This window comes from Piliocolobus tephrosceles, chromosome 6, assembly GCF_002776525.5.
Source record: "Piliocolobus tephrosceles isolate RC106 chromosome 6, ASM277652v3, whole genome shotgun sequence".
NCBI classification, from domain to species: Eukaryota; Metazoa; Chordata; class Mammalia; order Primates; family Cercopithecidae; genus Piliocolobus; species Piliocolobus tephrosceles.
This window is the reverse complement of record NC_045439.1, coordinates 145,233,074-145,259,785: the sequence shown is the minus strand read 5'-3', so window position 1 is coordinate 145,259,785 and position 26,712 is coordinate 145,233,074. Positions and strand designations below refer to the sequence as shown.

Sequence of the window (26,712 nt, the reverse complement as noted above, 5' to 3'; positions counted from 1 at the left end):
GAGGGTGTCTTTGAGGCCAACAGCCTGAGCTCAAACAGACTAAGATCTGAGCTTGATCCAGCTTCAAGGACCAACACAGTACTCTCTTTAAATTTCATTTTAGCTATTATAAATAACAATAATTAAGGGATTATTTATTTATAATAGCTAGTTTTGTGGCTGTTTGTTTATAACAGCCAATTCATTTTTTCCTATTAGTTTGCATTTCCTTATGCAGCCAGTGAACCAGTTCCCCAGGAGTTGGAACCATCTCTAAATTCCACTGATAACTTTTACCTTTAATAACTGAGCATAGCAACTGTGGCTTCATACCTTGGGTGACCGTGTGGCCACACCAGAACAAAGGTTTCTCATCATCTACCCTTGTATCCTTTTTCTTCCCAAACCACATGTTTCAGTGAGCCAGGGCCTTTTTTAGCAAATCTCACTTCTGTGACACCAGTTATTTGGGAAAAACATTAAAACCATGTTTTCCTCTGCTCGCACACCATAACAGTCAACATGAAGACATCCGTGACCAAATGTGTGTGGGGTTTTCCCCACCAGCAAGCAATGGACACCAACTGGGTATCCTGTAATTCAGATTTGATACTATCTACCTGGAGGTAGCATCAGATCCCACAGATCGAGGACTCAGTCCCCAAAACTGCACCGCACCCCACCTTCAGACACCAGTGAATAGTCTACTCTTTCAGAACTTCTGACCAACCACCTTCTCCTTGAGTTCAATTAATTTGCTGGAGTGGCTTGCAGAACTCAGGGAAGCACTTACTTAGATTTACCCCAGTGTGTTATAAAGGATATTGCAAAGGATATAATGAAGATGTGTAGGGCAAGGTATGGGGGAAGGAGTAGAGAGTCTCCATGTCCCTCCTGGGTACTCTACCTTCCAGGAACACCCATATGTTCCGCTATCTGGAAGCTCTCCAAGTGCTGTCCTTTTGGGTTTTTATGGAGGCTTCATTACATAGGCATTATTGACAATGGTGTAGAAATGTGATTGGACAGAAGAACATGATCTCATACTGATAGACTGAGTGGGAAACCCAGCAAGGCCTGTCTGTCCAGATTCTTCTTGGCTTCTTGTGCAGCATTTTTTCCTTCAGAATATGGGCAGGGACCCTTTCTGGAATGAGGGTCTTTTAATCTGCAATCATATTTGAGGCCTCCCTTGGGCAGGTAAAAGGAGGACAGAAGAAGGTTAGAGAGAGAGATTCTGTTTCCTGAGGCCTGCTCCTGAGGCCTAATACACTCCAACATTATAACAAAAGACTACATCAAGGGCTATGGGATTTATGAGCCAGGAACCATGGATGAAAATATATATGTGTATAATTATAGTATCACAACTGTATGTATCAAAACTACCCTTGGCAGATCTCATAATATCCTTAGTCCTCAGTTTTCTTATATGCAAAAGGCAAATGACAGTGATAAATGTTGATGTTCTGTCCTGTATATCTTAAGGTGTTTGTAAACAACAACTGAGGTAGTAGAATTACTTTCCTTTTTTTTTTTTTTTTGAGACAGGGTCTTGCTCTGTAGCTCAGGCTGGAATGCTGTGGTGCGGTTATGGCTCACTGAAGCCTTGAATTTATGGGCTCAAGTGATCTTCTTGCCTCAGCCTCCTGAGTAGCTGGGACTGCAGGCACATACCACCACATCTGGCTAATTTTAAAATGTTTTTTTAGATACAAGGACTCAACTTTGTTGCCCAGGCTGGTCTCAAACTCCTGGACTCAAGCTGTCCTCCCACCTTAGCCTCCCAAAGTGCTGGGATTACATATGAGAATCACTGTGTCTGTCCTGTCATTCTTTAAACAAAATTTCATTGAATGTACATCTTATTATACAAAGACTATAATTTCCTGACCAGTTGCTACTTCACATAGATTTTAACCCAATAATGAGAATGTCACTTCTTTTTTTTTTTTTTTGAGACAGAGTCTCGCTCTGTTGCGCAGGCTGGAGTGCAGTGGCGCAATCTCAGTTCACTGCAAGCTCCGCTTCCCGGGTTCACGCCATTCTCCTGCCTCAGCTTCCCAAGCAGCTGGGACAGGCGCCCACCCCCACGCCCGGCTAATTTTTTTGTATATTTTTAGTAGAGATGGGGTTTCACTGTGTTAGCCAGGATGGTCTCGATCTCCTGACCTTGTGATCCACCCCCCTCGGCCTCCCAAAGTGCTGGGATTACAGCCATGAGCCGCCAAGCCTGGCCGAGAATGTCACTTCTTTGCTGTGACCTGAAAGCTACTGGGGTTGAGCCATGTGGCCATAAATTTCAGGGAGATAAATTCTGGCTCAATAAAATGAAGAACTTTATAATTATTAGAGCTGATTGACAGCTGCTTTAAAAATTAATATAATTTCCTATTATTATAATTACTTTGCATCATCTGTCAGCATATTGTTGTAGGTAAGATACTAGACTGAATAACCTTTTTATGAGTCAGTCCTGTAGTTATTACCTGTCCTTGTAAAGAATCTCTGTGCTTTAACATTCCAGAAGATACAAAGGCATGAAATATTTTTTCTCTGCCATTTACCTGTAAAAAAACTAGATTGAAAATTAGTCACATGTAGGAAGAACTATTTTGGGACTTACATTGAGTATTTTTTCTCTAAAAATATTTTTTATAGGGAATATATAATGTCAAATATATCCTTAACTGTGTTCTTCATACAATGTGTTTGTAGTGCTCTAGGTGTATGGGTTTAGAATCAGAGGTCTTGGTTTAGCCTTTCTCTCCTACTTAATGGCTGTATGATATGGGGCAGGTTACTTAAGCGAGATTCTGTAGGATGTAGGGTGGCATTGAGGAAGGAGGAATATGGTGTCAGATTTACATATGAATAGGATGTTAGGAATATTATCAATCTTCCCATAGTATTGAAAGTGTCATCTTCTATCAGCAGCAGTAGACCACTTTGATTCTTGTTAGAAATGTAGAATCTCAAGCTTTCATTCCAGATCTATTGAATCAGTCTACATTTTAACAGTGACTGATGTTAGGATTAGAGCTTTCATTTAGGGCAGCATTTTGTGAATCTTGTCTGCTTATAAGAATTGCCTTGGGGCCGGGCGCGGTGGCTCAAGCCTGTAATCCCAGCACTTTGGGAGGCCGAGACGGGCGGATCACGAGGTCAGGAGATCGAGACCATCCTGGCTAACATGGTGAAACCCCGTCTCTACTAAAAAATACAAAAAACTAGCTGGGCGAGGTGGCGGGCGCCTGTAGTCCCAGCTACTCGGGAGGCTGAGGCAGGAGAATGAAACCCGGGAGGCGGAGCTTGCAGTGAGCTGAGATCTGGCCACTGCACTCCAGCCTGGGCGACAGAGTGACACTCTGTCTCTCAAAAAAAAAAAAAAAAAAAAGAATTGCCTTGGGATTTTGTAAATACCACTGATGCTAGGTCATCCACCTAATCAATTAAGTCAGAATTGCAGTAGGTGGGGTCTAGGCATTGGTAGTTTTCAAATCTCTAGAAGTTCTCCTGACACTACCCTGCCAGATAGTCTTTGGGGAACACTAGGTTAAGAGCTTTGATATGAGCAATAACGAATGATTTTCTTTTGTTCCTTTTTTTTTTTTTGCCTGGTAATGTAATGGGTATCTATAAATGCCTGTTGAATGCAGGAACTTTCCATCGTTTTTAGTTTCAAGTAAAGACTGTTTTCTTGTCTATCTTCCTTCCTTTGAAAATTTCTATTATCCATTTAAGAGTAAGAGAAAATATATCATGAGCTTTTCAATTACTCAGATAATTAGAAGGCAAATAAACCCTGACCTAGAGATGATGAAGTGAGCATCCTGCCTTAAGAGAGGCACACTGCTGTGAAATAGTGGGACATAAGTTTGCAGAGATTGAGTTGGCCTATGCTTAGGAGCTTGGAGTCAAGTCTTTTTGCCTTGGTGATCTATGCATTTCGGAGCAGAAGGGGAATATGATTAAAGCAGTATTATAGGAAAATTTATTTTGATAATATGCTTTGGTGACTTGAAAGAAGATTGGTGAGACTGTTAATAGGAGCTGTGCTGTTGTCTCTGTTTGAAATAGTAAGTTATATTCCATTGTAAAATGGCTTTAAAGTTTCGGAGTGAGCTAGATGGTGGAGATGTTTTGAGGAAGAGATATTATTTGAATACAAAAGCAGGCCAGGGTGACCAGGAAAATATCAGTGTTGGCAACATACAGTCGATAATGTTTGTTTAATTCCTAGAGGATGCCTGCTGTTGCTAGATGTTTTTACTAGTTTTATTTAATTCTACTGGCACTGTGATAACTGTTATCTCATTTTGTGGGTTAGAAGACCCCTTCTCAAAGAAGGTTACCTAGTTTGCCCCAGGTCACTGATAGGATGAGTAATCTAAACTATGATTATCTGATGCCAAAGGCCATTCTCTGTGTGGTTTGCAATGCATACTATGTGAACTATGTTTGTTGTAATTTTGGAATGATTTTTGCACATTAGATTTGTATTAAGCAACTTTACAACATCACGTCACATTATTTTTCATATTTCAGCTACCATTAAATGAAGCTATTTTCTGAAACTTTCTTTCTCCTTTTTTGTCAATGATATTTTCTCTATTTGAAACTCTTCCCAGCCTTTAACATCACAGTCTTAACACCTACGTCCTGTGTGAACCTTTTCATTATTTACACCATTGATAATTTTTTCCTCTTTTGAACTTTTGTATTTCCATATGTTCTATTATGCAATTAAATAATATTTTTTGTGTGATTCCTGGATATTAAGTGCTCAATTGATCAATACAATCAATGAGTACAAATAATAATTGGTATAGTAAGAAAATGGCTACTTATTTATGCATGAAGGAATAGGAAGTCAAATAATTTTTATGGAATTTTAGGACCTATAAGAATCGAGATATTATTCTCTTATTTGGATGTTGTTGGCCCCAAAGAGTATATGATTTGGATTTTATTTTCCTTTGGGTTTTACAGTAGTTTAGAACAATGCAATCTAAGCTAAATATGTGATGAGTTAGTTTCTTGGTACTGCTACTTGCAAAGTATGAGTATAGGCAAATCATAATTTTTTATCCCTCATCTGTAAAATAGTAATACCAATATTTATTATTACTTTTTAGCTTGTTATGAGAATCAGATTAGATAATATAGGTGAAAACTTTTGTAAACTGCTTTATGTGTAAGATGACAATGTAATTATAATGTACTTTGAAAAGGACTATACTAATTACCGTATCTTTCTTATCTTTCTGTAGTGATATTTTTTCTTTTTTCTTTTTATAAATTCAGCTTTCCACAGGCTACAAATCAAACATTGCTAGACAAGTTTAAGCATCAACATGAAGATAATTCTTACATCGAGTTTCCAGCCGTGATGGAGCCTGCTTTCATTATAAAACATTATGCTGGAAAAGTAAAATATGGGGTAAAGGTCAGTAAATTTCTCCTGAATATGCTTACAGGGCAGAGATGTGTTCTTAACTATGTCACTGTCCCCAGCACACTGCCCTCTTTGTAGTTTGTGGAGGCTTTTGATCAGTAATAACTGGAGATACTTTATAACGATACTACTAAACTTAGATTCTGCTTTTCAGCGCATTACTGTCTTAGGTAAGGTAATATTTCTGTTGATTTCTGCCTGGAGATAAACCTGATGTTATCAGTCGATCCTGATAAACTTTTTAGATCTGAAAGAATAGATTGTATCTCTATGTCTCAAACTCACTGGTTTATCCACATAACTTGTTGAATTTTTCCCTTCTCTGCACTCATAAGGTCTTCATATCTCTGTTCACCATTAGGGATTTGTGAGTTTGTACTTTTCATGAATATATTGAAACCCTTAACTTTTGTGGAGTGGAATCTTCATAATTTTGTCCATTTCTTGTGTAATTTGTGAGTCTGTGATTCTTCAACTACTTGATGTTTAAGCCTGCTATTTAAGGCATTTAATTTCCCAGGTAAGGCAGCTGATGATGTGGAGAATAGTGGAATTAAATGTTTTCTTCTGGGTCTTGAGTTGAGTGTCTTAAGATCATTTATTCATCCATTTATTTATTTATTTATTTAAGAAGTATTTGTTGAACACAGAACATGTGTCAGACTCTGTGCTTGGTGTTTGCAGTGGATCTAATGATAAACTAGACAGATGTATTCCTGATTCTCTATACACACATACATACATATGTGCATACGTACATATTGTGTGTGCATATATATGTGTATCTATTTATATGACATAGATAAATGGGCTATGTGTTATAAATAAGTGAATGGGTCCTATGAGAGAAAGAGTAGTAGATTTTGAATTTGTGAATTCATGAACACCTCTCTAAGAACACTTAAATTTTGAGAGATGACCTGAAATAAATGTTACCTTGATGAGGAGTTCGGATGATGAATATTATAGGCCATGAGATAGGAAAGAATTTGATATGGTGAAATAATTGAAAACAGATAAGTGCTACTGGATTATGATGAACTAAGGAGAGTTACATGAAATGAACTTAGAGAATAGACGGGGTTATTGTTCAGGGCTTGTAAGCCAAGTTGAGTTTGGCTTTTATAAAAATTAATGGCACTGTGATATTATTTTAAGCAGAGGATATGACTTGTGTTTTTAAAAGATAGCATTGATTACCTTGAGGAGAAGGGATAGCAGGGGGTACGAGTGGAATCTGGGAGATCAGTTAAGTCGCTTTTTTTAAAAATTGAAGTGAAATGTTGAGGTAAACTGAAGCACTGGAGTGGCAGTAGAGGTTTTGGGGGATCCAGATGATTATGGGGGTAAACCATCCACGGACTTTATTGATGGACTCGCAATGAGTAAGTGACCTCCGGCTAGAGCTGATGGGTACTTTGCAGGTACCATTTTCTAAGACGGAAAATACTGGGAGGAATGGATTTTAGAAGAGAAATTAAGACTATAGCTTAAAAAGTAAAACAAAAGAAAAGCTTGACCTATAGAAAAACTTGAGGATATTGTGCATAAAGTGCACAAATAAAGTGTTTAAATTTCTTTCATACCCCTTCCCAATCAACTCCCCTCAGAGATTACCACTACCGTAATTTTTATCATTCTTATTTTTACTTTTAATTAAATTTCAGATAAATAGAATCATACACACACACACACACACACACACACACCTGGGATATTCATCCACATTATCAGATAGGTTGAAAGTAAAAAGATGGTGAAAGTATAAAAGCTGGTGTATATTATTTCAGGACAGGCCAGGCATGGTGGCGCACACCTGTAATCCCAGCACTTTGGGAGACTGAGGCGGGTGGATCATTTGAGGTCAGAAGTCTGAGACTAGCCTGGCCAACGTGGTGAAACCCGATCTCTACTAAAAATACAAAAATTAGCCAGGCATGGTGGTGCACGCCTGTAATCCCAGCTGCTGAGGAGCCTGAGATAGGAGAAGTGCTTGAACCTGGGAGGATGAGGTTGCATTGAGCCGAGATAGTTGCCACTGCACTCCAGCCTGGGAAAGAGAGTGAGACTTGTCTCAAAAAAAAAAAAAAGAAAGAAATCGTAGGACAAAATAGACTTTAAGACCAGAAATATTACTAGAGATACAACGGGACATATTATAATGATAAAAGGGGTCAGTTCAACAGGAAGACATAATCACTAAATGTTTTTTTTTTTTTTTTTTTTTGAGATGGAGTCTCATTTCGCTTTTTCGCCAGGCTGAAGTGAAGTGGTGTGATCTCGGCTCACTGCAACCTCCACCCTCCAGGTTCAAGTGATTCTCCACCTCCCGAGTAGCTGGGATTAGAGGTGCACTCCACCACTCCCAGCTAATTTTTGTATTTTTAGTAGAGGCGGGGTTTCACTATGTTGGCCAGGCTGGTCTCGAACTTCTGACCTCGGTTGATCCACCCTCCTTGGCCTCCCAAAGTGGTAGGATTACAGTCTTGAGCCACTATACCTGGCCAATCACTTGATGTTATATGTAGTTAATGACTGATTCAAAATATGTAAAGGAAAAGGAAAGCAAAAGTAGACCTAGGTAAGTCCATCATCATATAATTGTAGATTTTTTTTCTCAATATTTTTCTAAGGAAAAAGAAAAACACGTAAAAAAGAAGAAAAAATTGTGGATTTTAACACATCTCTCTTAGTAACTCACAGAACAAGCAACATGAAATCAAACAACACTGTTAAACAGCTGACCTAATTAGCATATCATAAAGATAACTTAGAAAATCATTAGATATTTAGAAATTAAGCAAAACTCTTCTGAATAACCCGTGATTCAAAAAAGAAATGACAATATAAATTACTTTTAAATAAATTATTAAAATTATAATATTTTATACTGAACATTAATGAAATGCAGCATATCAGAAACTTGTAGGATACAGTTAAAGCAATGAATGTAGGAAAATTTATAAATTTAAATACATATGTTAGAAAGGAAGAAAAGTTGAAAAGTGGTTATCTAAACTTTTTTTTTTTGAGACAAGAATCTTGTTCTATCACCCAGGCTGGAGTACAGTGGTGCGATCTTGGCTTACTGCAACCACCGCCACCCAGGTTCAAGCAATTCTCGTTCCTCAGCCTCCCGAGTAGCTGGGACTATAGGCTTGTGCCACCATGCCTGGCTAATTTTTGTTTTTTAGTTTTTTTTGAGATGGAGTCTCACTCTGTCGCCAGGCTGGAATGCAGTGGCATGATCTCGGCTCACTGCAACCTCCGCCTCCTGGGTTCAAGTGATTCTCCTGCCTCAGCCTCCTGAGTAGCTGGGATTACAGGCGCATGCCACCATGCCCAGCTAATTTTTTTTTTTCTGGTAGAGGTGGGGTCTCACCATGTTGGCCAGGATAGTCTCAATCTCTTCACCTCGTGATCCGCCCACCTTGGCCACCCAAAGTGCTGGGATTACAGAATGAGCCATCGCACCCAGCCAATTTTTGTATTTTTAGTAGAGATGGGGTTTTGCCATGTTGGCTAGGCTGGTCACGAACTCCTGGCCCCAAGTGGTCTGCTCACCTCAGTCTCCCAGAGTGTTGGGATTACAGGTGTGAGCCACCATGCTTGATCGAAAAGTGGTTATCTAAGCTTCTCTGTGAGAAACTAGGAAAAGAAGAGCAAATCAGACTCAAAGGAATTAGAGAAAGGGTGTAAAAATAAGACCAGAAATCAGTGCAATATAAAGCAGACACTGAACAAAGAAATCAACTAAGCCAAAAGTTAGTTCCTTGAAAAGATAACACAAAATAATATAAATTAAATGTAATAGGAAAATAACTGATAATATAAAAAAATTTATAGATTACAGATACCAGGAATGAAAAAAGAGAACTTTACTACATACCTGCAGATATCAGAAGGATATGAACATATTTTGTCAGGAAATTTGAAAACAAAAAATGGATAAATTCCATTAAAAAAATTTTACCAAAACTAACACCAGAATAAATAGAAAAACCTGAACATTCTGTTGGCTAAATAATTTGAATCAGTAGTTCAGAACTTTTCCACAAAGGAAATCCCAGGCCCACATGATTTTACTAGTGAATGCTTCCAAACATTTAAATATACTACTGGTCTTATACATTTTCTTTCAAATTAGACATACCCTTTAAAGATGTGTTAATGGATCTCAAGAAATAATACGAAAGATCTGATCTGGAGATATACATTTGGGCTTCATCATAAAGATAGTGTTAATTTAGCGTCATAACTGTACACCTGTAATCCCAGCACTTTGGGAGGCCGGGGCAGGCAGATGACCTGAGGTCGGGAGTTCGAGACAAGCCTAATCAACATGGAGAAACTCCATCTCTACTAAAAAAATACAGAATTAGCCAGGCGTAGTGGCATGTATGCCTGTAATCCCAGCTATTCGGGAGGCTGAGGCAGAATTGCTTGAACCTGGGAGGCAGAGGTTACAGTGAGCCAAGATCAAGCCATTGCACTCCAGCCTAAAAAACAAGAGTGAAACTCTGTCTCTAAATAAATAAATAAATAAATAAGATAAAATAAAATAAAGTCATAACTGTGGTTCTGATCACTTGATATAAGAGGGTTGAGTGAAGAAATGAGTGCACAGCCAAGTGTGGCGGCTCACTCCTGTAATCCCAGCACTTTGGGAGGCTGAGGTGGGTGGATCTCTTAAGTCCCGGAGTTCAAGACCAGTCTGGGGAACATGTCAAGACCTAGTGTCTACACAGAATACCAAAGGTTAGCTGGGCATGGTGGTGTGTGCCTGTAGTCCCGGCTACTTGGGAGGCAGAGGGGTAGAATTCACTTGAGCCCAGGAGGCAGAGGTTGCAGTGAACTGAGATGGTACCACTGCACTCCAGCCTGGGCAGCAGAACAAGACCCTATCTCCAAAAACAAATAAACCTAAAAAAGAGAAATGAGTACACACTATTAAGCCAACCCTTGAATTTCCAATATGAACTAGCAATGAGGACTTAGAAGGGCAGCATAGGAGGCAAATAGTAAACCACAAAATATGTTCTTGTAGAAACTAGAAGAGAGATTTTGAAGAAGAATGATATGGTCAGTTGATAATGTACTTAGAAATCTAGAAATGTGAAGACAGACTATTTCATTTTGAAAATGAAGGTCACTGGTCACTCTCAACACTTGACAGTCAGCATTGAAAAGAATCCTAGATTTTTAGGTTATATAGTGTAGTTATTAATAGGAGTAGGGCAGACTGGTGTTTCAGTTCCTGCCACTGGTACTTATTGTCTCTTTGCCTTTTGGAAAGCTGCTTTACCTTTCTGTTTACTTATCAGTAAATTATGGCTTATGACTATGTCTGCTTTATTATTTGTTAGAATTTGATAGAAATAAGTTATGTAAAACACATAAAGTTCACGTCTCACAGCTTGTCTGGTATCAGTAGTTATTAGATGCTGATTATAGTGTCAGAGGTTATTTGGATTTGAGGTACTTTTACTCAGTTTTTCTAATTTTCTTTTATAATGCATATGTTTGCTCTAAGGGTATGTAGGGACAAGCCAAGGACCACAATTCCTGGCTTGTTTCCTGTTTTTTCCTTGTTCTCAGGAGAATAAAGAAGAATTAGGAAAGGAAAGCCCTGAAAGTAATGGGATGAGTGCAAGCTGACTTCTGTACATGAGGATAGATGACATAATACTAGGTGTATTTCTCATAGAATTCTGAGTTAGAGATATTCTATGAAGCTGTACCAACTTGGAGTGATTTACTTACCAAATTTTTACTCCTTCTATTTGGTAAGATTATAGTCAATGCCTCTGCTGTAATATCAGTCTGGGCCCTTGTTCCCAGAGTGGAAGTTTACTCTCCCCATTTAATTATGGTGCATTTTAACCCATTTTCTTATGTTCTAGCTCCTCCAGCCTCTGTTCTTTGGTAGATGGTTGTTCCTGCCTATTTACAATCCTTCTTATTGAGCTTTAAAAATCTATATGCTGGCTGAGCAGAATGGCTTAACACCTGTAATCCCAGCATTTTGGGAGGCTGAGGTGGGAGAATTACTTGAGGCCAGGAGTTCAAGACCAGCCTGGGCAACATAGCAAGATTCTTTCTCTACCAAAATAAAAAAATTAGCCAGACATGGTGGTGTACATCTGTACTCACAGGTACACGGAAGGCTAAGGCAAAGGATTGCCTGAGTCCAGGAGTTACAAGCTGCAGGGAGCTACGATGGTGCCAACTGCACTCCATCTTGACCTAAAGAGTGAGACCTTGTTAAAAAAAAAAACAACAAAAAACTGTATGCTGGTAATAACCAAATATATTTTCTGAAATCTTCCTAGCACTCCAGACTCACACATCCATTTGGTTATGAGTGAATGTTTTTGAGCCCTTGCTCTTCCACTTACTGTGTGATAGGAGCCAAGATATTTCACCTCTCTCTGGTTCAGTTTTCTCATCTATAAAATAGGAGTAGTAATATCTATCTGAAAGGATTATTAGGAGTATTAAATGATATTACATGAGACAATACATGTGAAATGCTTAGAAGAGTGCCAGATACATACTAACCTGTAAGTGTTACCTACTATTATTATCCTCACTGGCACAAACTTCTCTTGGACAAAACTGATCTCTTAATCTTCATTTCTTACCCTCATATCTTTTCTTTCTCTAGTCTTCTCCTTATCAGTATATGGCATCTCCATCCACTGAATACCCAACCCCAGAATATAAGTTTTAATCCGATTTCCTCATTTTCTCATTGCACCCTAATTAATCAGCAGGTTTTTTGCCTTTACATGTCCCAAATGTAACTATTTTTCATTTCTGCTGTTACAGCTGACCAAATCCAAGTCACTGGCAGTTCTTATCTGGTTTACTCTAATATTGAGCCTTCTTTTTTCATTCTTTCTTTGAATAATTCATTTCCTATGCAGCAACTATGTATAAAACACCAGTTAACTCATGTCGTTACCTTTCCAGGGCTTTCCTTTATACTTGAATAAAATTTGAACAAACATCTGAAGTTCAGAGTCTAAATAGCCTATTTATTTATCTAATCTTCCACTACTTTCTCCTTGTTCCCAATGCTCCAGCCTGTGGTTTTTATTGCTTTTCTCCTAACGTGTCCAGCTTATCATCATCTATAGGTTGTAGGTGTTACCCTTGCTTGCTCTTCCCAGTCTTCTCATCTCTGGCTCCTTCTTGTTATTCAGCTCTCCTATTGCTGTATGTGATACCTCTTTGGAGAGGCTGTCCCTGACCAGAGTTTAACAAGCTGCTATAAAATTGTAGAATATTTATTCTAATTTACATGTATTATAGAAATCAGTAGTTTTAGGACTGAATGAGACCTTATAGAAGATACCCAGTCCAGTTAGCTACCTGGAGCAGACATTTCTTCTCTCTCATTGTTCAACCACTGTTCAAACATGTCACTTGGGTTAGTCCATTCTCATGTTGCTATAAAGAAACACCTAAGGCTGGGCAACTTATAAAAAAAAGAGGTTTAATTGGCTCACGATTCTTCAGGCTGTACAGGAAGCAGAGCACAGATATCTACCCGGCTTCTAGTGAAGCCTTAGAGAGGTTTTACTTGTGGTGGAAGGCGAAGTGGAAGCATGTATGTCATATGGCAAGAGAGAGGGAACAAGAGATGGAGAAGTAGGAGTGCCACACTTTTAAATAAACAGATTTTGGTGAATTTAGAGTAAAAACTCACTCATTACTTTGAGGAGAGCCCCAGTCCGTTCATGAGGGATCTACCTCCATGACCCAAACACCTCCCACCAGGCCCCACCTCCACCATGGGGGAATCACATTTCCAACATGAGGTTTGGAGGGACAAGCATCCAAAGTATGTTATCACTCATCATCTTGTTTTTAATAAATTTTTTTTTTTCCGTAAGTAACACTGGTACTTTTTTCATGTAGGATTTCCGGGAAAAAAATACAGATCATATGCGCCCAGACATTGTAGCTCTTCTGAGAAGCAGCAAGAATGCATTTATCTCTGGGATGATTGGAATTGATCCTGTAGCTGTTTTCCGATGGGCAATTCTCCGAGCCTTTTTCAGAGCCATGGTTGCTTTCAGGGAAGCTGGGAAAAGACACATTCACAGAAAAACTGGTAAGTGGCAGTTATTAGTATTCTACCATACTTCATCTTTTTTTTACCTTTCTACTTCTCCACAAAAAGGAGTAGAATTCTTGCTGTGAGATTCTCAAGGACAAAAATCCTAGTTCTGTAGTCAATCTAGTGTCATCTCTTAACTGATTTGTGAGTAGGAACAGTTTTTCTTTTCTGTAGAAGAGAGTTATACCGTCTTTAAAATTATGAGGATAAAGTCAGAGCATCTGTTCATGAAGTGTTCATTTTCTTTTCCTTTACTCTTAGTTCATGGATTTTTAAAAACTTTGAAATTTAGAAATAGATAAAGCAGGATACTTTTTCTGTATGCCTCCCGCTTCAGTCATAAAATCTTTCATCTCACATTCTGTGGGAGGACAACTTCATAAGCACTTTTGGCCTACTGGAAACCAAACTGTTGTTTGCTGTAGCTCTAGTCTTAGGTAGGGTCATTGCTGCATAGTGAAGATTTTGTGATACATATGCAGTTGAGATTTATGCCTTTCAGTAGAAATGTTATAGGGCTCACCTGTGCTTTCAGGACTCCCAAAGCGACTTACGTGGCTTTTTGGGATGTGCACTAGTAGTAAAACTTTTAAGTTTAGCTTTTAAATGTTTGAGACAAATAGATATATTTGAGAGAGTGTATTTCTAAAAATACATGTAAAATAATTAAACCTAGTTTCTGTTTTTTCAGATTTTAAAGTATTTGAACTGGTCTTTGTAGATTTATAGGGAGAATTATAGTTTATTAGAAAAATAAAAGGACTATTTCAAACCTGCTTTGCCTTTTACAAAGTGATTTCTAAGAGGTTATCTTTATAAAAAGCTTTAAGGAAAAATTTTTTTTTCTTTAAGATGCTATCTTGTTTATTATGACAAACTTTTAATCAAGAAAACCACTCAAAATTGATTAGTATCCTGCTAAGACATAATTAAGAGAAGAAACTTTTCTTGTATTCACTATCAAAGCCTGTTTACCTTATTCACATTATCTGTATATTCCTTTGGCATTTAAAATCTATTATTTGTGAAAGCTAGTTGTTACATATCTGTTATTATGAATATGGGCAATGACATGCAGTGTTATTAGTGATAAACAACCTGTATTTTCTCTACCTTGATAAAGGCTAGATTCCTTATTTTCTAATCTTGTTTTCCCTTCTGGCTAGTACAGAGCTTCCATATAATAATCTCTTTTTGAAAATTTGTATTCAACATAGCATGTATATAGAAAAGTACACAAAGCAAAAATGTGTAGTTCAGTGAAGTATCACAAAGTAAACACAACCCTGGAACTACCACCTAGGTTAAGAGACACAACATCTCAGCCACCCAAAATTTCCTGTTGGAAAAAACTTTAAAATTTTTATTTTTTATAAAGGAAAAGAAAAACTCTGGTTTGTTTGCATTTTGAGGCCTGAGCAGATTCGTTTCTGAAAGTAATTGTTTATATTACAATATATCAGTGTCAATGGCAGCATTCACCCTAACATTTTATTTTCTCCACACCGCTTCCTACCTATTCTCTTTTGGTAGGTTTAGGATAAAAACATATTATAAACTTGGAACACTGTATCACTGTAAAAACTAACAGATTGTGCAAATGGTTTAAACGGTAGATCCAGAATTTTTATAATGACCATAAATATTATGCAGTCATATTAAGATGAAATGGGAATTACAGATTAAGATGAAGTAGAAAATATGAAAGGCAGCAAAGGTGAGGTGACCAATTCTAGATGTTGGATGAGAATAAGAGGGCAAAGATAATACTTTCTAAAGAAGAAAGAAGATGTTAACCTGCAGAATTACAGTATATTTTTATTTCCTTTGATGATATCTTAATTAAAAACTTCAGTGGACTCTTAGTTAATTGTCAAGAAACACCCTGATGGTAAACAGGTGTGTTCACCAACAATACCCTGGATTTTTTCAAGGAATTCCCTGACATTCTTTTCATCAAGCCAACTGAGCACAAATTATGATACCAAATTAAAATCTACTTTTTACTCTTATTATTGTGTTCTTTTTTACAGACTTTCATATTAAAAGACACAATACCATTTAAGGCCTTTAAATCAAAAGTAATTCAACTATTTTTGAGAAAACGTTACTATAATTGCAGAATGTGTATTATGGTGATCAGGCTGTTGGAAACCATAAAATGTTCTTAGTGGAGTCACATCAGTAGGCAGTCTCAGTGAAGCTGCATGTTGGCCCTGCTGAGAGGTAGAATGAGAAATGGCAATGATTTGTCTGGTCAGCAGTGAGATAGTAGAGAACAGATGATCCAGTTGTATCATCAACCTTGCCTGTGATTTCCTCCTCATAAATAAGGAAGAGCCCAGAGTAGAGAATACTATTTAGGGTTCATGAAGAGGATATAGCAGAAATTATAACCTGACTGGGAATTATACAGTATGTAGAACTGAGTACAATGATGCTTTATTTGATTCTTTTGGAGTTATTAATAAATAAAAGTATAGCCAAATAGGAATTTAAACTAGTCTAAAAAGGCTGGGCAAAGATGGGTAATTCAGCTGTGCCATCAGGATGAGACATGAACAAGAGGGTCCAAAGTATTTTTCAGTTTCTTCATCTACAAGGAGAGAAGCTGAAACCCTTTATATAGTGTCTGCAGATAAGAGAGCTTTAAGGGTTTCCGCAGAACCTATTTCTCTTCTTCATCCCACTGAATAGACTGTGTGACTCTGATGTACTCCTGTTTGTTTCTGTAAGTAGGAGAAACGTTCTAGTGACCATCTGTTTTCAAAAATGACCAGATACCAGAATTGATTTGGGTATCACCATAAGTCTAGGATCTCTATGCTGTACTTTGTACACAATTCTTCCTAGTACTTAATAGATTTAAATAAACTTTTGTTTAAAAAAAAAAAAAGGACTATTTTTTATAAATCACTTCTGTATTGGTCAGTATAGTAAGGCAATTAAGAATAAGGATTTTGGATAGACGTCAGTGAAATGGTGGGGTAAGGACCTCTAAAGATTTTCTCATAATAGCAATGAGAAAATGGGCAAAAATTGTCAAAACAACTTTGTCAGAACCCTGGAAATTAATCAAAGGCTCACAGTAACCTGAGAACTGTTTATACAAGAAAAAAGGCTGAATATCAGTAAAGACAGTGTACTTTGTGGCATTTTAACATGTAATGTTCACATCCCTTCCTCTTCAGATCCATGGTAGCCTAGAAAACCAACAGCCTGGATCATGGTGGAAATCAGCAGTGTGGCAGCCACTTGGAGGGAATAGAAGCAATTTGAGCTCCTTCAATGCCCCATTCCCAGAGAATTTTCATTATTCCACCTACTGGGTGATTTCCTGAATACCCTACTTACCACACGGTCTTTGTTTAACCTCACTTGGAGTTTGCCCACTGCGAACAGCCTTTAACCCCCAGGGGCATTGTGCACAGCAAACAGAATCGGTTGTTGAACATCACAGCTGCCTGTGGCACTAGGCAACAGTTGAGACAACCAATATCTTAACCAAAATGCTTAAAAGGATGAGCTGGGGAATGAGATCTCCATATGGCCTTGAAAAGTTCCAACATATTCCTGGGCATCTAGATGGCTGTGCATATATATGGGGTTGTGTACATGCTCAGGACTATGTGCATTCTCAAGAAAGACCAACAGTGTCCTGATTGCTCGCTGAATAACTTTGAGGCTCTGAGCAAGCAGGAAGTGAAGGCCAAGGCAGTTTATAAGCTCCCTAGCCAAGTGTCGAAGGTGTGCCTCAACTCACAGACATTGACCGTTGAAAAAGCCTGGGAGACTTACTCGTTTTTAGGCAGGTAGTATGTCTCTCTTCAGTCATTACCTGACCACTAAGCTAACTGAGCAGAGACTTGAATGGTCACATGTGACAAAGAGTACAAACCTTACAGAATTAGTTCAGGAAAATAGTTTTTAAAAACAACTACAAGGTTGTTGTAGCAGTGGCTCACGCCTGTAATCCCAGCACCTTGGGAGGCCGAGGCAGGTGGATCACAAGGTCAGGAGTTCGAGACCAGCCTGGCCACCATAGTGAAACCCCATCTGTACTAAAAATATAAAAATTAGCTGGGTGTGGTGGCGGGTATCTGTAATCCCAGCTACTCGGGAGGCTGAGGCAGGAGAATTGCTTGAACCCGGGAGGCGGAGGTTGCGGTGAGCCGAGATTGCACCACTGTACTCCAGCCTAGGTGACAGAGCCAGACTTCATATCAAAAAAAACCAAAAACAAAAAAACCAAAAAAACAACTACAAGAGACAGCAACAGCAGCAAACCCTAGGGATGAGGGAAAATCTAATTTCCAGACTTACCACATTATATTATTTAAATAACACAAAATTATGAAACATAGAAAGTTTGAACTATACACAGGAAGGAAAGAATCAATAGAAACCATCCTCATGGAAAGCCAGACATTGAACTTAATGAAGACTTTAAGCTATTTCAAATATGTTCAAAGAGCTAAAGCTCGTCTGAGGAGTTAAAGGAAAATAGGGAATATTAATAAAAAGATAAAAGTTACATATGTGTAAATATTTATGTCAGTAAATAGTTAAATATGAAAGACAGTATAAATGTATTTCTTTACATTTCATAACTCTTATTTTCCCTCCAATATGATTTGGAAAAAAATATAATCACTGAAATGAAGTATTGGCTAGAGGAGTTCAACAGCAGATTTGAACAGACAGAAGAATCAGTGAATTTGAAGACAGATAATTGAGATTCTTCAACTAAAAGAACAGAAAGAAAAAAGAATGAGGAAAAATGATCAGAGCTTCAGAGACCTGTTAGATATCATCAAGCATACCAATTCTGAGAATCCAGAAGAGAAAGGAGTAGAAACAATATTTGAAGAGATAATGGCCATAAACTGTTCAAATTTGATGAAAGAATATTACCTATAACTCCAAAAAGCCCAGTGAATTACAAGGAGAATCGATTCAAAGAGATCCAAATTCAGATACATCATAATAAAAGTGTCCGTGTCCAAAGACAGAGTATTTGAAAGCAGCAAAAGAAAAGCAACTCATCTTGTACAAACTATCTTCAATAAGATTAACAGCTGATTTATTATCAGAAGCCACTGGGTTTCCTATTACAAACTTGATATGTAAATTTTTTTAAAAACAGAAACCACTGGGGCTAGATGGGAGCAGGATGGCGCTTGAAGCTCTGAAAGAGAAAAAGACTGCCAATCAGGAATTCTGTATCCAGCAAAACTATCCTTCAAAATGATGGTGAAATTAAGATATTCCCAGTTAAATCAATCCTGAGCAATTTATTACTAGCAAACCTGCCGCACCAGAAGTACTAATGGGAGTTCTTGTGGTTGAAATGAAAGTATACTACACAGTAACTAATGCATATGAAGAAATAAAGACTGTCATTATTGCCAACTACAGGAAGACAGTATATAAATACATTTTTTATGCTCCTTTTTTCTTCTTATCTAATTTTGAAAGATAATTTGCATAAAGCAATTATAATTCTTCCTTGATGGACATACAATTTTAAAGACATAATTTTTAGGACAATAACAGTATAAAGGAGTAGGGAGGGAATGGAGCTATGTGGGAGGAAAGTTTTTTTTATGTACTATTGAAATTAACTTGTTTTAAATCCAGACTAGATTCTGTAAGTTCAGATGTTAATTATAATTCCCTTGGCAACCATTAAGAAAAGAACTAAAAAGTGCTATAGTAACAGAAATAACAAGAAAATTACAATAGTGTACTAGGAAACATCTTATTTATTTATTTGTTTATTTAGAGATGGAGTCTCACTCTGTCGCCCAGGCTGGAGTGCCGTGGTGCAATCTTGGCTCATCGCAACCTCCACCTCCCAGGTTCAAGCAACTCTTTTGCCTTAGCCTCCCAAGTAGCTGGGACTACAGGCACACACCACCACACCCAGCTAATTTTCATATTTTTAGTAGTGATGGGGTTTCACCATGTTGGCCAGGCTGGACTTGAACACCTGACCTCAAGTGATCTGCCCACCTTGGCCTCCCGAAGTGCTGGGATTACAGGTGTTAGCCACCATGCCTGACTGAAAACATCTATTTAATAAAAATTAAAGCAGTAATGAGTAATAGAGAAACAAAAATGTCTTAATATGTGAAAATTAAACAGCATACTTCCAGATAACCAATGGGTTGAAGAAGAAATCACAAGATTAGAAAATACTTTGAGATGAGTGGAGGCAAAAACAATACACCAAAACTGACGGGATTCAGCTAAAGCAGTTCTAGGAGGGAAGTTTATATCTTTAAATACCTACATTTAAAAAAGAAGAAAGGTCTCAAATCAATAAGCTAATACTCTACCTTAAGAATCTGGAAAAAAAAATAAAGCACATGGAAGGAAGGATGTAACAAAGAGTAGATCTGAAATAAACGAAGTAGAGAAAACAGTACAGAAAACAAAACCGTGTTGGTTTTCTAAAAAGATAAATGAAATTGACAGACCTTGAGCTACACTTGACCAAGAAATAGAGAAGACCTCAATTTACTAATTTCAGTAATGAAAGGGGGGGCAATTTTATTGAGTTTATGGAAGTCAAAAAGGATTCTAACAGTATGAATGGTTATATGGCAACAAGTTAGAACCTAGTTGAAATGGACAAATTCTTGGATACAAACAACCAATACTTACTCCAGAAGAAACAGAAAATTTGAATAGGCCTGTAACAAAGAAATAGAATTTGTAATAACATCCTACAAAGAAAAGCCAAGGACAAGGGAATTCACCGATGAATTCTTCCAGATATTTAAAGAAGAATTAACACTAATCCTTCATAAGCTCTTCCAAAAAACAGAATATGAGGAAATATTTTTCATACCATTTTGTGAGGTAGTATTACCTGGATAGCGTATATATATATATATATGCAAAAATCCTTAACAAAATTCTAACAAATGGAATATAGCAACAGATAAAAAGTGTTATACACCATGACTTATTGGAGTTTACCCAGGAATGCAAGGTTGTTCAACTTATGAAAATGAATCAATGTAATAAACCACATTAATAGAATAAAAGTTAAAAATCACATCATCACCCTCAGAGACAGAAAAAAGCATTTGACACAAGCCAACACATTCCTACAAAGACACTGAACAAATTGGAAATATAAGGGAAGTTTCTTAACCTGATAAGGGAATCTATAAGACACCCAAAACTTACATCATTTTTTTTTTTTTTTCTTTGAGACGGAGTCTTGCTCTGTCGCCCAGGCTGGAGTGCAGTGGCGCGATCTCGGCTCACTGCAAGCTCCGCCTCCCGGGTTTACGCCATTCTCCTGCCTCAGCCTCCCGAGTAACTGGGACTACAGGCGCCCGCCACCTCGCCCAGCTAGTTTTTTTGTATTTTTTTAGTAGAGACGGGGTTTCACCGTGTTAGCCCGGATGGTCTCGATCTCCTGACCTCGTGATCCGCCCGTCTCGGCCTCCCAAAGTGCTGGGAACTTACATCATATTTAATAGTGAAAGACTGAATGTTTTCCTTTTCCCCTAAGATCGAGAATAAGACAAGATACCTGTTTTCACCTCTTCTGGTTAACATTGTCCTGGAGGTTCTGACCAAGGCAGTTAGGCCAGAAAATGAAATAATTTGAAAGGAAGAAATTATTTAGGTTACAGGTGATGTGATACTGTGTATAGAATATCTAAGGAATCTATAAAAAACATAAAGCCAATAAGTGAGGTCAGCAAGGTTGTAAGGCATGAGATCAATATGCAAAAATAAGTTGTATTTCTATAGTGTAGCAATGAATAACCTAAAAACAAAATTAAATTGGTGCTCATTTACAGGAACACCAATAATAAAATAGTTATGATTAAATTTAACAAAAAGAGTTGCAAGACTTGTACACTGAAGACCACAAAACACCTTTGAACAAACCTGAAGAATACCTGAATAAATGGAGGGATATCCTGTGTTTATGCATTTGAAGACTTAATATGGTTAAGATGGCACCATGGCCCAACAAATCTACTGATTTGATGCAGTTTGATGCAGTCCCTGTCAAAACCTCCACTGCCTTTTCGTAGAAATTAACAACCTGATCGTAAAATTGATATGGAAAGGGATCTGGAAATGCAAGAACAAATTTGGAGGACTTGAACTTCCCAATATGTATTAGGCAATGGATTCTTCCATATAACAACAAAAAGACAAAGGACAAAAATGGATAAATTGTACTTCATCAAATTGTAAACTTTTGTGCTTCAAAAGACATTATCAAGAAAGTGAAATTACAGTCTGCAGAATAGTAGAAAATATTTGTAAATCATATATTTGATGAAGAACTGGCATCTAGAATATATAGAGAGCTCTTATTACCCAATAACAAAAAAGAAACCAATCTAATGTGGGCAGTGGATCTGAAAAGACACATGCAAATGGCCAGTAAACACACTAAAAGATGCTCAGTATCATTTGTCATCAGGAAAGTGCAAATGAAATCAATAATGAGATAACCATCACAACTACTCAGATGGCTATAATAAAAGGTAATATCAAATTTTAGTGAGGATATGGAAAAATTAGAAGTCTCGTATACTACTGATGGAAATGTAAAATGATGTAGCCACTCTGTGAAACGTTTTGGCAGTTCCTCAGAAAGTTAAATATAGAATTATATTTGACCCACCAATTCTGCTCCTAGGTATATACTTAGAAGAACAAACTAAACAAAATGTGTAGACAGATATTCTTCACAACATCTTTCTAATAGCCAACAAGTAGAGACAACCCAAATGTTCCATCAACTGATGAATGGATGAACAAAATGTGGTATATCTATACATGGAATGTTTTTTTTTTTTTTGAGATGGAGTCTCGCTCTGTTGCCTGGGCTGGAGTGCAGTGGCCGAATCTCAGCTCACTGCAAGCTCCACCTCCCGGGTTTACGCCATTCTCCTGCCTCCACCTCCCGAGTAGCTGGGACTACAGGCGCCCGCCACCTCGCCGGGCTAGTTTTTTTGTATTTTTAGTAGAGACGGGGTTTCACCATGTTAGCCAGGATGGTCTCAATCTCCTGACCTCGTGATCCACCCGTCTTGGCCTCCCAAAGTGCTGGGATTACAGGCTTGAGCCACCGCACCCGGCCATGAAATGTTATTTGTCCATAAAAGAAATGAAATACTGGTACATGCCACAATATGAATGAACCTTGAAAGCATTAAGATATATATATATATATTTGTGTGTGTGTGTGTGTACAGATACACATGTATATGTATATATACATATGTGCTGCATATATGTATGTATATACTAATACATATGCTACACACATATGCTACATGTATATGATACATACACACACACACACACACACATATATATGTATATTTTTTGAGACGGAGTCTCACTCTGTTGCCCAGGCTGGAGTGCAGTGGTGCCATCTTGGCTCACTGCAACCTTCACCTCCCAGGTTCAAGCGATTCTCTTGCCTCAACCTCCCTAGTAGCTGGGACTACAGTCACTCGTCACCATGCCTGGTTTTTTTATATTTTTAGTAGAGATGAGGTTTCACTGTGTTGGCCAGAGTTTTTTTTTTTTTTTTAAGAGCCAGGTTTAGCTGTGTTGCATGTGTTGGAATGCAGTGGTGCTATCACAGTTCACTGTAGCCTCAAACTCCTGGGCTCATGTACCTTCCTGCTTCAGCATCTCAAGACTCTGGAACTACAACACATGCCACCATGCCTGGCCTTTTTTTAAGTTTGTTTTTAGACTTGGGGTCTTGCTGTATTACCCAGGGTGGTCTTGAATTCCTGGCCTTAAGTGATCCTCCCTGCTCAGCCTCCCAAGTGTCTGGGATTACAGGTGCATGCCGCCATGCCTGGTTCTCATTATGATATATCAAAGAAGTACAGTTTCCATATTTGTAATATGGAGTCATATAATACTCTGTATTACAAAATGGAATATTGTATGATTCCATTTATGTGAATTGTCCAGAATAAGCAAATCTGTAGAAACAGAACTTAGATTTGTGTTTGCCTAGGGCTAGAGGGTCAGGTATGGAGCTAAGAGACGGGGAGAGCGATAGAGAGTATGGGTGGCTTTTTGTATGATCAAAATGTTCTAAAATTGATTGTGGTAATGTTTATGTAGCTTCATGCATTATACTAAAAGCATTTAATTGTATACTTTAAATCAATGAATTGTTTAGTAGGTGAATTGTATTTCAGTAAAACTGTTACGAACATACAAAAAAGAATATTCTAAAGTGCTTTTATTCGTAATAGCTTCCAAATGTTCATCAGTGGAAGAATGGATGACCAAATTGTGATATACTCCTACCATGTAACATTACTCAGCAATGAAAAGAAACAAACCACTGACAGAATGAATGAGTCACAAAAATTCCTGAGCAAAAACTACATATGAAAGAATATATGCTGTATTATTTCTTTGGTTTAAGAACAGACAAAATGGCCGGGCCCAGTGGCTCATGCCTGTAATTCCAGCACTTTGGGAGGCCGAGGTGGGTGGATCACCTGAGGTCAGGAGTTCAAGACCAGCCTGACCAACATGGAGAAACCCTGACTCTACTAAAAATACAAAAAATTAGCCGGGCTTGGTGGCACATGCCTGTAATCCCAGCTACTTGGGAGGCTGAGGCAGGAGAATCACTTGAACCCAGGAGGTGGAGATTGTGGTGAGCCGAGATCACACCGTTGCACTCCAGCCTGGGCAACAAGAGCGAAACTCTGTCTCAAAAAAAAAAAACTAAAAAAAAAAAAAAAAAAAAAAAAAAGTAATAAATTGTGATAAATCAGAACTTGATTACTTCTGGTGGGATCGGGGCAAGGGTAGTACTGATAGGAACGGAGATAAAATAACTTGGGGATTGTGATAGAAATGTTCTCTATCTTGATTCAGGATTTTGTGGATGTAAAATGTTTGTTTAAATTCATCAAACTGAGTACTTAAGAAAAGTGTATTTTATGTTTGTGAAATATAGCTTTAAAAAAATGGCCTTAAGGCCTTTGAGTTGACATTACAGAAACTTTTATAGGGGCAAAGATATTGTAAGGTCTGAATGATACTTTGGAGCTGGGATTGAGCCACTGTTACATAGTCCAAGTCCTTCAAACCTTCAAAGTTATGGAACTTTTCTGTCACTAAAAAAATTGTTGAAAAATGCTGGTCCTGTGTAAGAAAAAACGAGGAACCTTAACAATCCGTGTTAGGCCTTAGGTAAGGTTATAAAGAAGTTAGCTTTAAAAAAATCGGTGCCCTACATCTGCACCATATGTGAGTATGGGGTCTGAATTTATACTTTGTGTTTGGTGCATAATGTCAAACTAAGAAATTATCATCAAAAAGTCTAGCAACTAGCATAAGCAAATACTAAATAAATCTCTTTTAAGAGTTGATGATGAGTAGGCTGGGCGCGGTGGCTCATCCCAGCACTTTGGGAGGTCGAGGGAGGCAGGTCACGAGGCCAGGAGATGAGACCATCCTACTCAACGTGATAAAACCCCATCTCCACTAAAAATACAAAAATTAGCTGGGCATGATGGCACACCCATGTAGTCCCAGCTACTCTGGAAGCTGGGTCAGGAGAATCGCTTGAACCTGGGACATGGAGGTTGCAGTGAGCCGAGAGTGCGCCACTGCACTCCAGTTGGCGACAGAGTGAGACTCCATCTCAAAAAAAAAAAAAGTTGATGAGACTCCTCAGAAAATAATCCCCACTGAGAATATAAACCATCCTAGGAAACCAAACTACCTTGGCAGGGGTTTGGTACATAAAACAAACAAGGAATATCACTTTAAGATTTAGAAATTATATCACAGTCTGGAAAATAATGTTCAAAATTGTAAAAAGGTATAGAAAGCAGAATGAAAGAACAGGAGAGAGGTTAAAGAAACTAATCTAGGCATGGTGATGAGACAAAGCAGTCACAGATACAAAAATACCCATATTTAAATGGCATTGCCACCATTTATTAGATGAAATAGAAAATAGAGTTTGGTGGTTGTAGTAATGTTGACTGATTTTTTAAAACTCGACATAATAATTTAGTGTATTTTAATACCTTGAGCTCTTATACAGAATACTTTAACACATAATATTCTTGAATTATTTTTGACTAGCAGATTATCAGATTAGCTGTTGAAAGGCGTGATTGTTTAGTGGTAACTTCTTCAATTTACAATTTGAATGGAGTCTGACTAGAACTCACTGAGTGTTTCTTCCTCAACTGGTCCCCTTCAGCTGACTACCAAACCAAGTGCAGTGGAGTCTGAGGCCTAAGCTTGCTTTCTCCAAGCAGTCCATCAAGGGGGATTACTGGTAATAATGAGAATAGAGTATTTTTATCGAGGTATCTTTTGAGTAAGAAATGATGTTACGCTCGATTATACTTCTCTTTTTAAAACATTCAACCTTTGTACCTATTGACTTTTTGTATTGTACAAATAATATAGTATTTTATTAGTTTAGATACTTTTTATTATGAAAAATATTTCAAGTTCACTTTATTTTTTAAAAGCCTGTTTCTGTGTATAGTATTATATGATTTATGGTATTAGATTCCCTCTGCATTCCTATATATGGCTGGTTATTCTTTGCATATATAAATTCAATTTAGGGAATTAGAACAAGACTAAAATATGCCCTACAAACCTCTTTGAATCAGTATGAGACTGTTTAACTTTTAAACTAATTCTACTATGAGATTTTTCCAAAGATTGTTCTCTTGTATCTCATTCCTAATTATACAGCAAAATGCAGTAATAGAACTTCAGTTTATTTTAATGTGTTACTTAATTTGCCTCTATGTTATTATGCACTTTGTCTTCTAAAAGCAAACTTACTTAAATTTGAGCATTATACCCTAACTCCAGAGGTGATCTCTGAATAAATGATACACACCCACCACCCTAAAGCCTGGAAACTCTTTATTGCTAATATTTATGGCACTCATCTCCCATTCACTTTATTGCTTAAGTACTCACTTTAAATGACACTGATCTGGGGCTTTGGTCTTTACTTGAATGTGCTCTCTTCTTTTTTTCACTGGTAGCTGATTTTTATCCTACTTTCCTAAGAAGTGATAATGAGGTACAGATTCTTCAGCTTTCTTTTCAAATTTGTAATTACAGAAGTGCT

General features: G+C 37.7%; 1 protein-coding gene across 7 annotated transcripts in view; it reads left to right on the top strand.

Annotated features, from left to right (window-relative positions):
* Window positions 1-26,712, top strand: part of MYO9A (myosin IXA) — a 312,565-nt gene that overhangs the window by 144,436 nt on the left and 141,417 nt on the right. For all 7 annotated transcript variants that reach the window (XM_031935820.1, XM_023220687.2, XM_023220686.2 and 4 more), the window contains exons 13-14: window positions 5,287-5,428; window positions 13,364-13,559. In XM_031935820.1, the coding sequence (XP_031791680.1) occupies window positions 5,287-5,428; window positions 13,364-13,559 (338 nt within the window). The remainder of the gene's footprint in view (window positions 1-5,286; window positions 5,429-13,363; window positions 13,560-26,712) is intronic.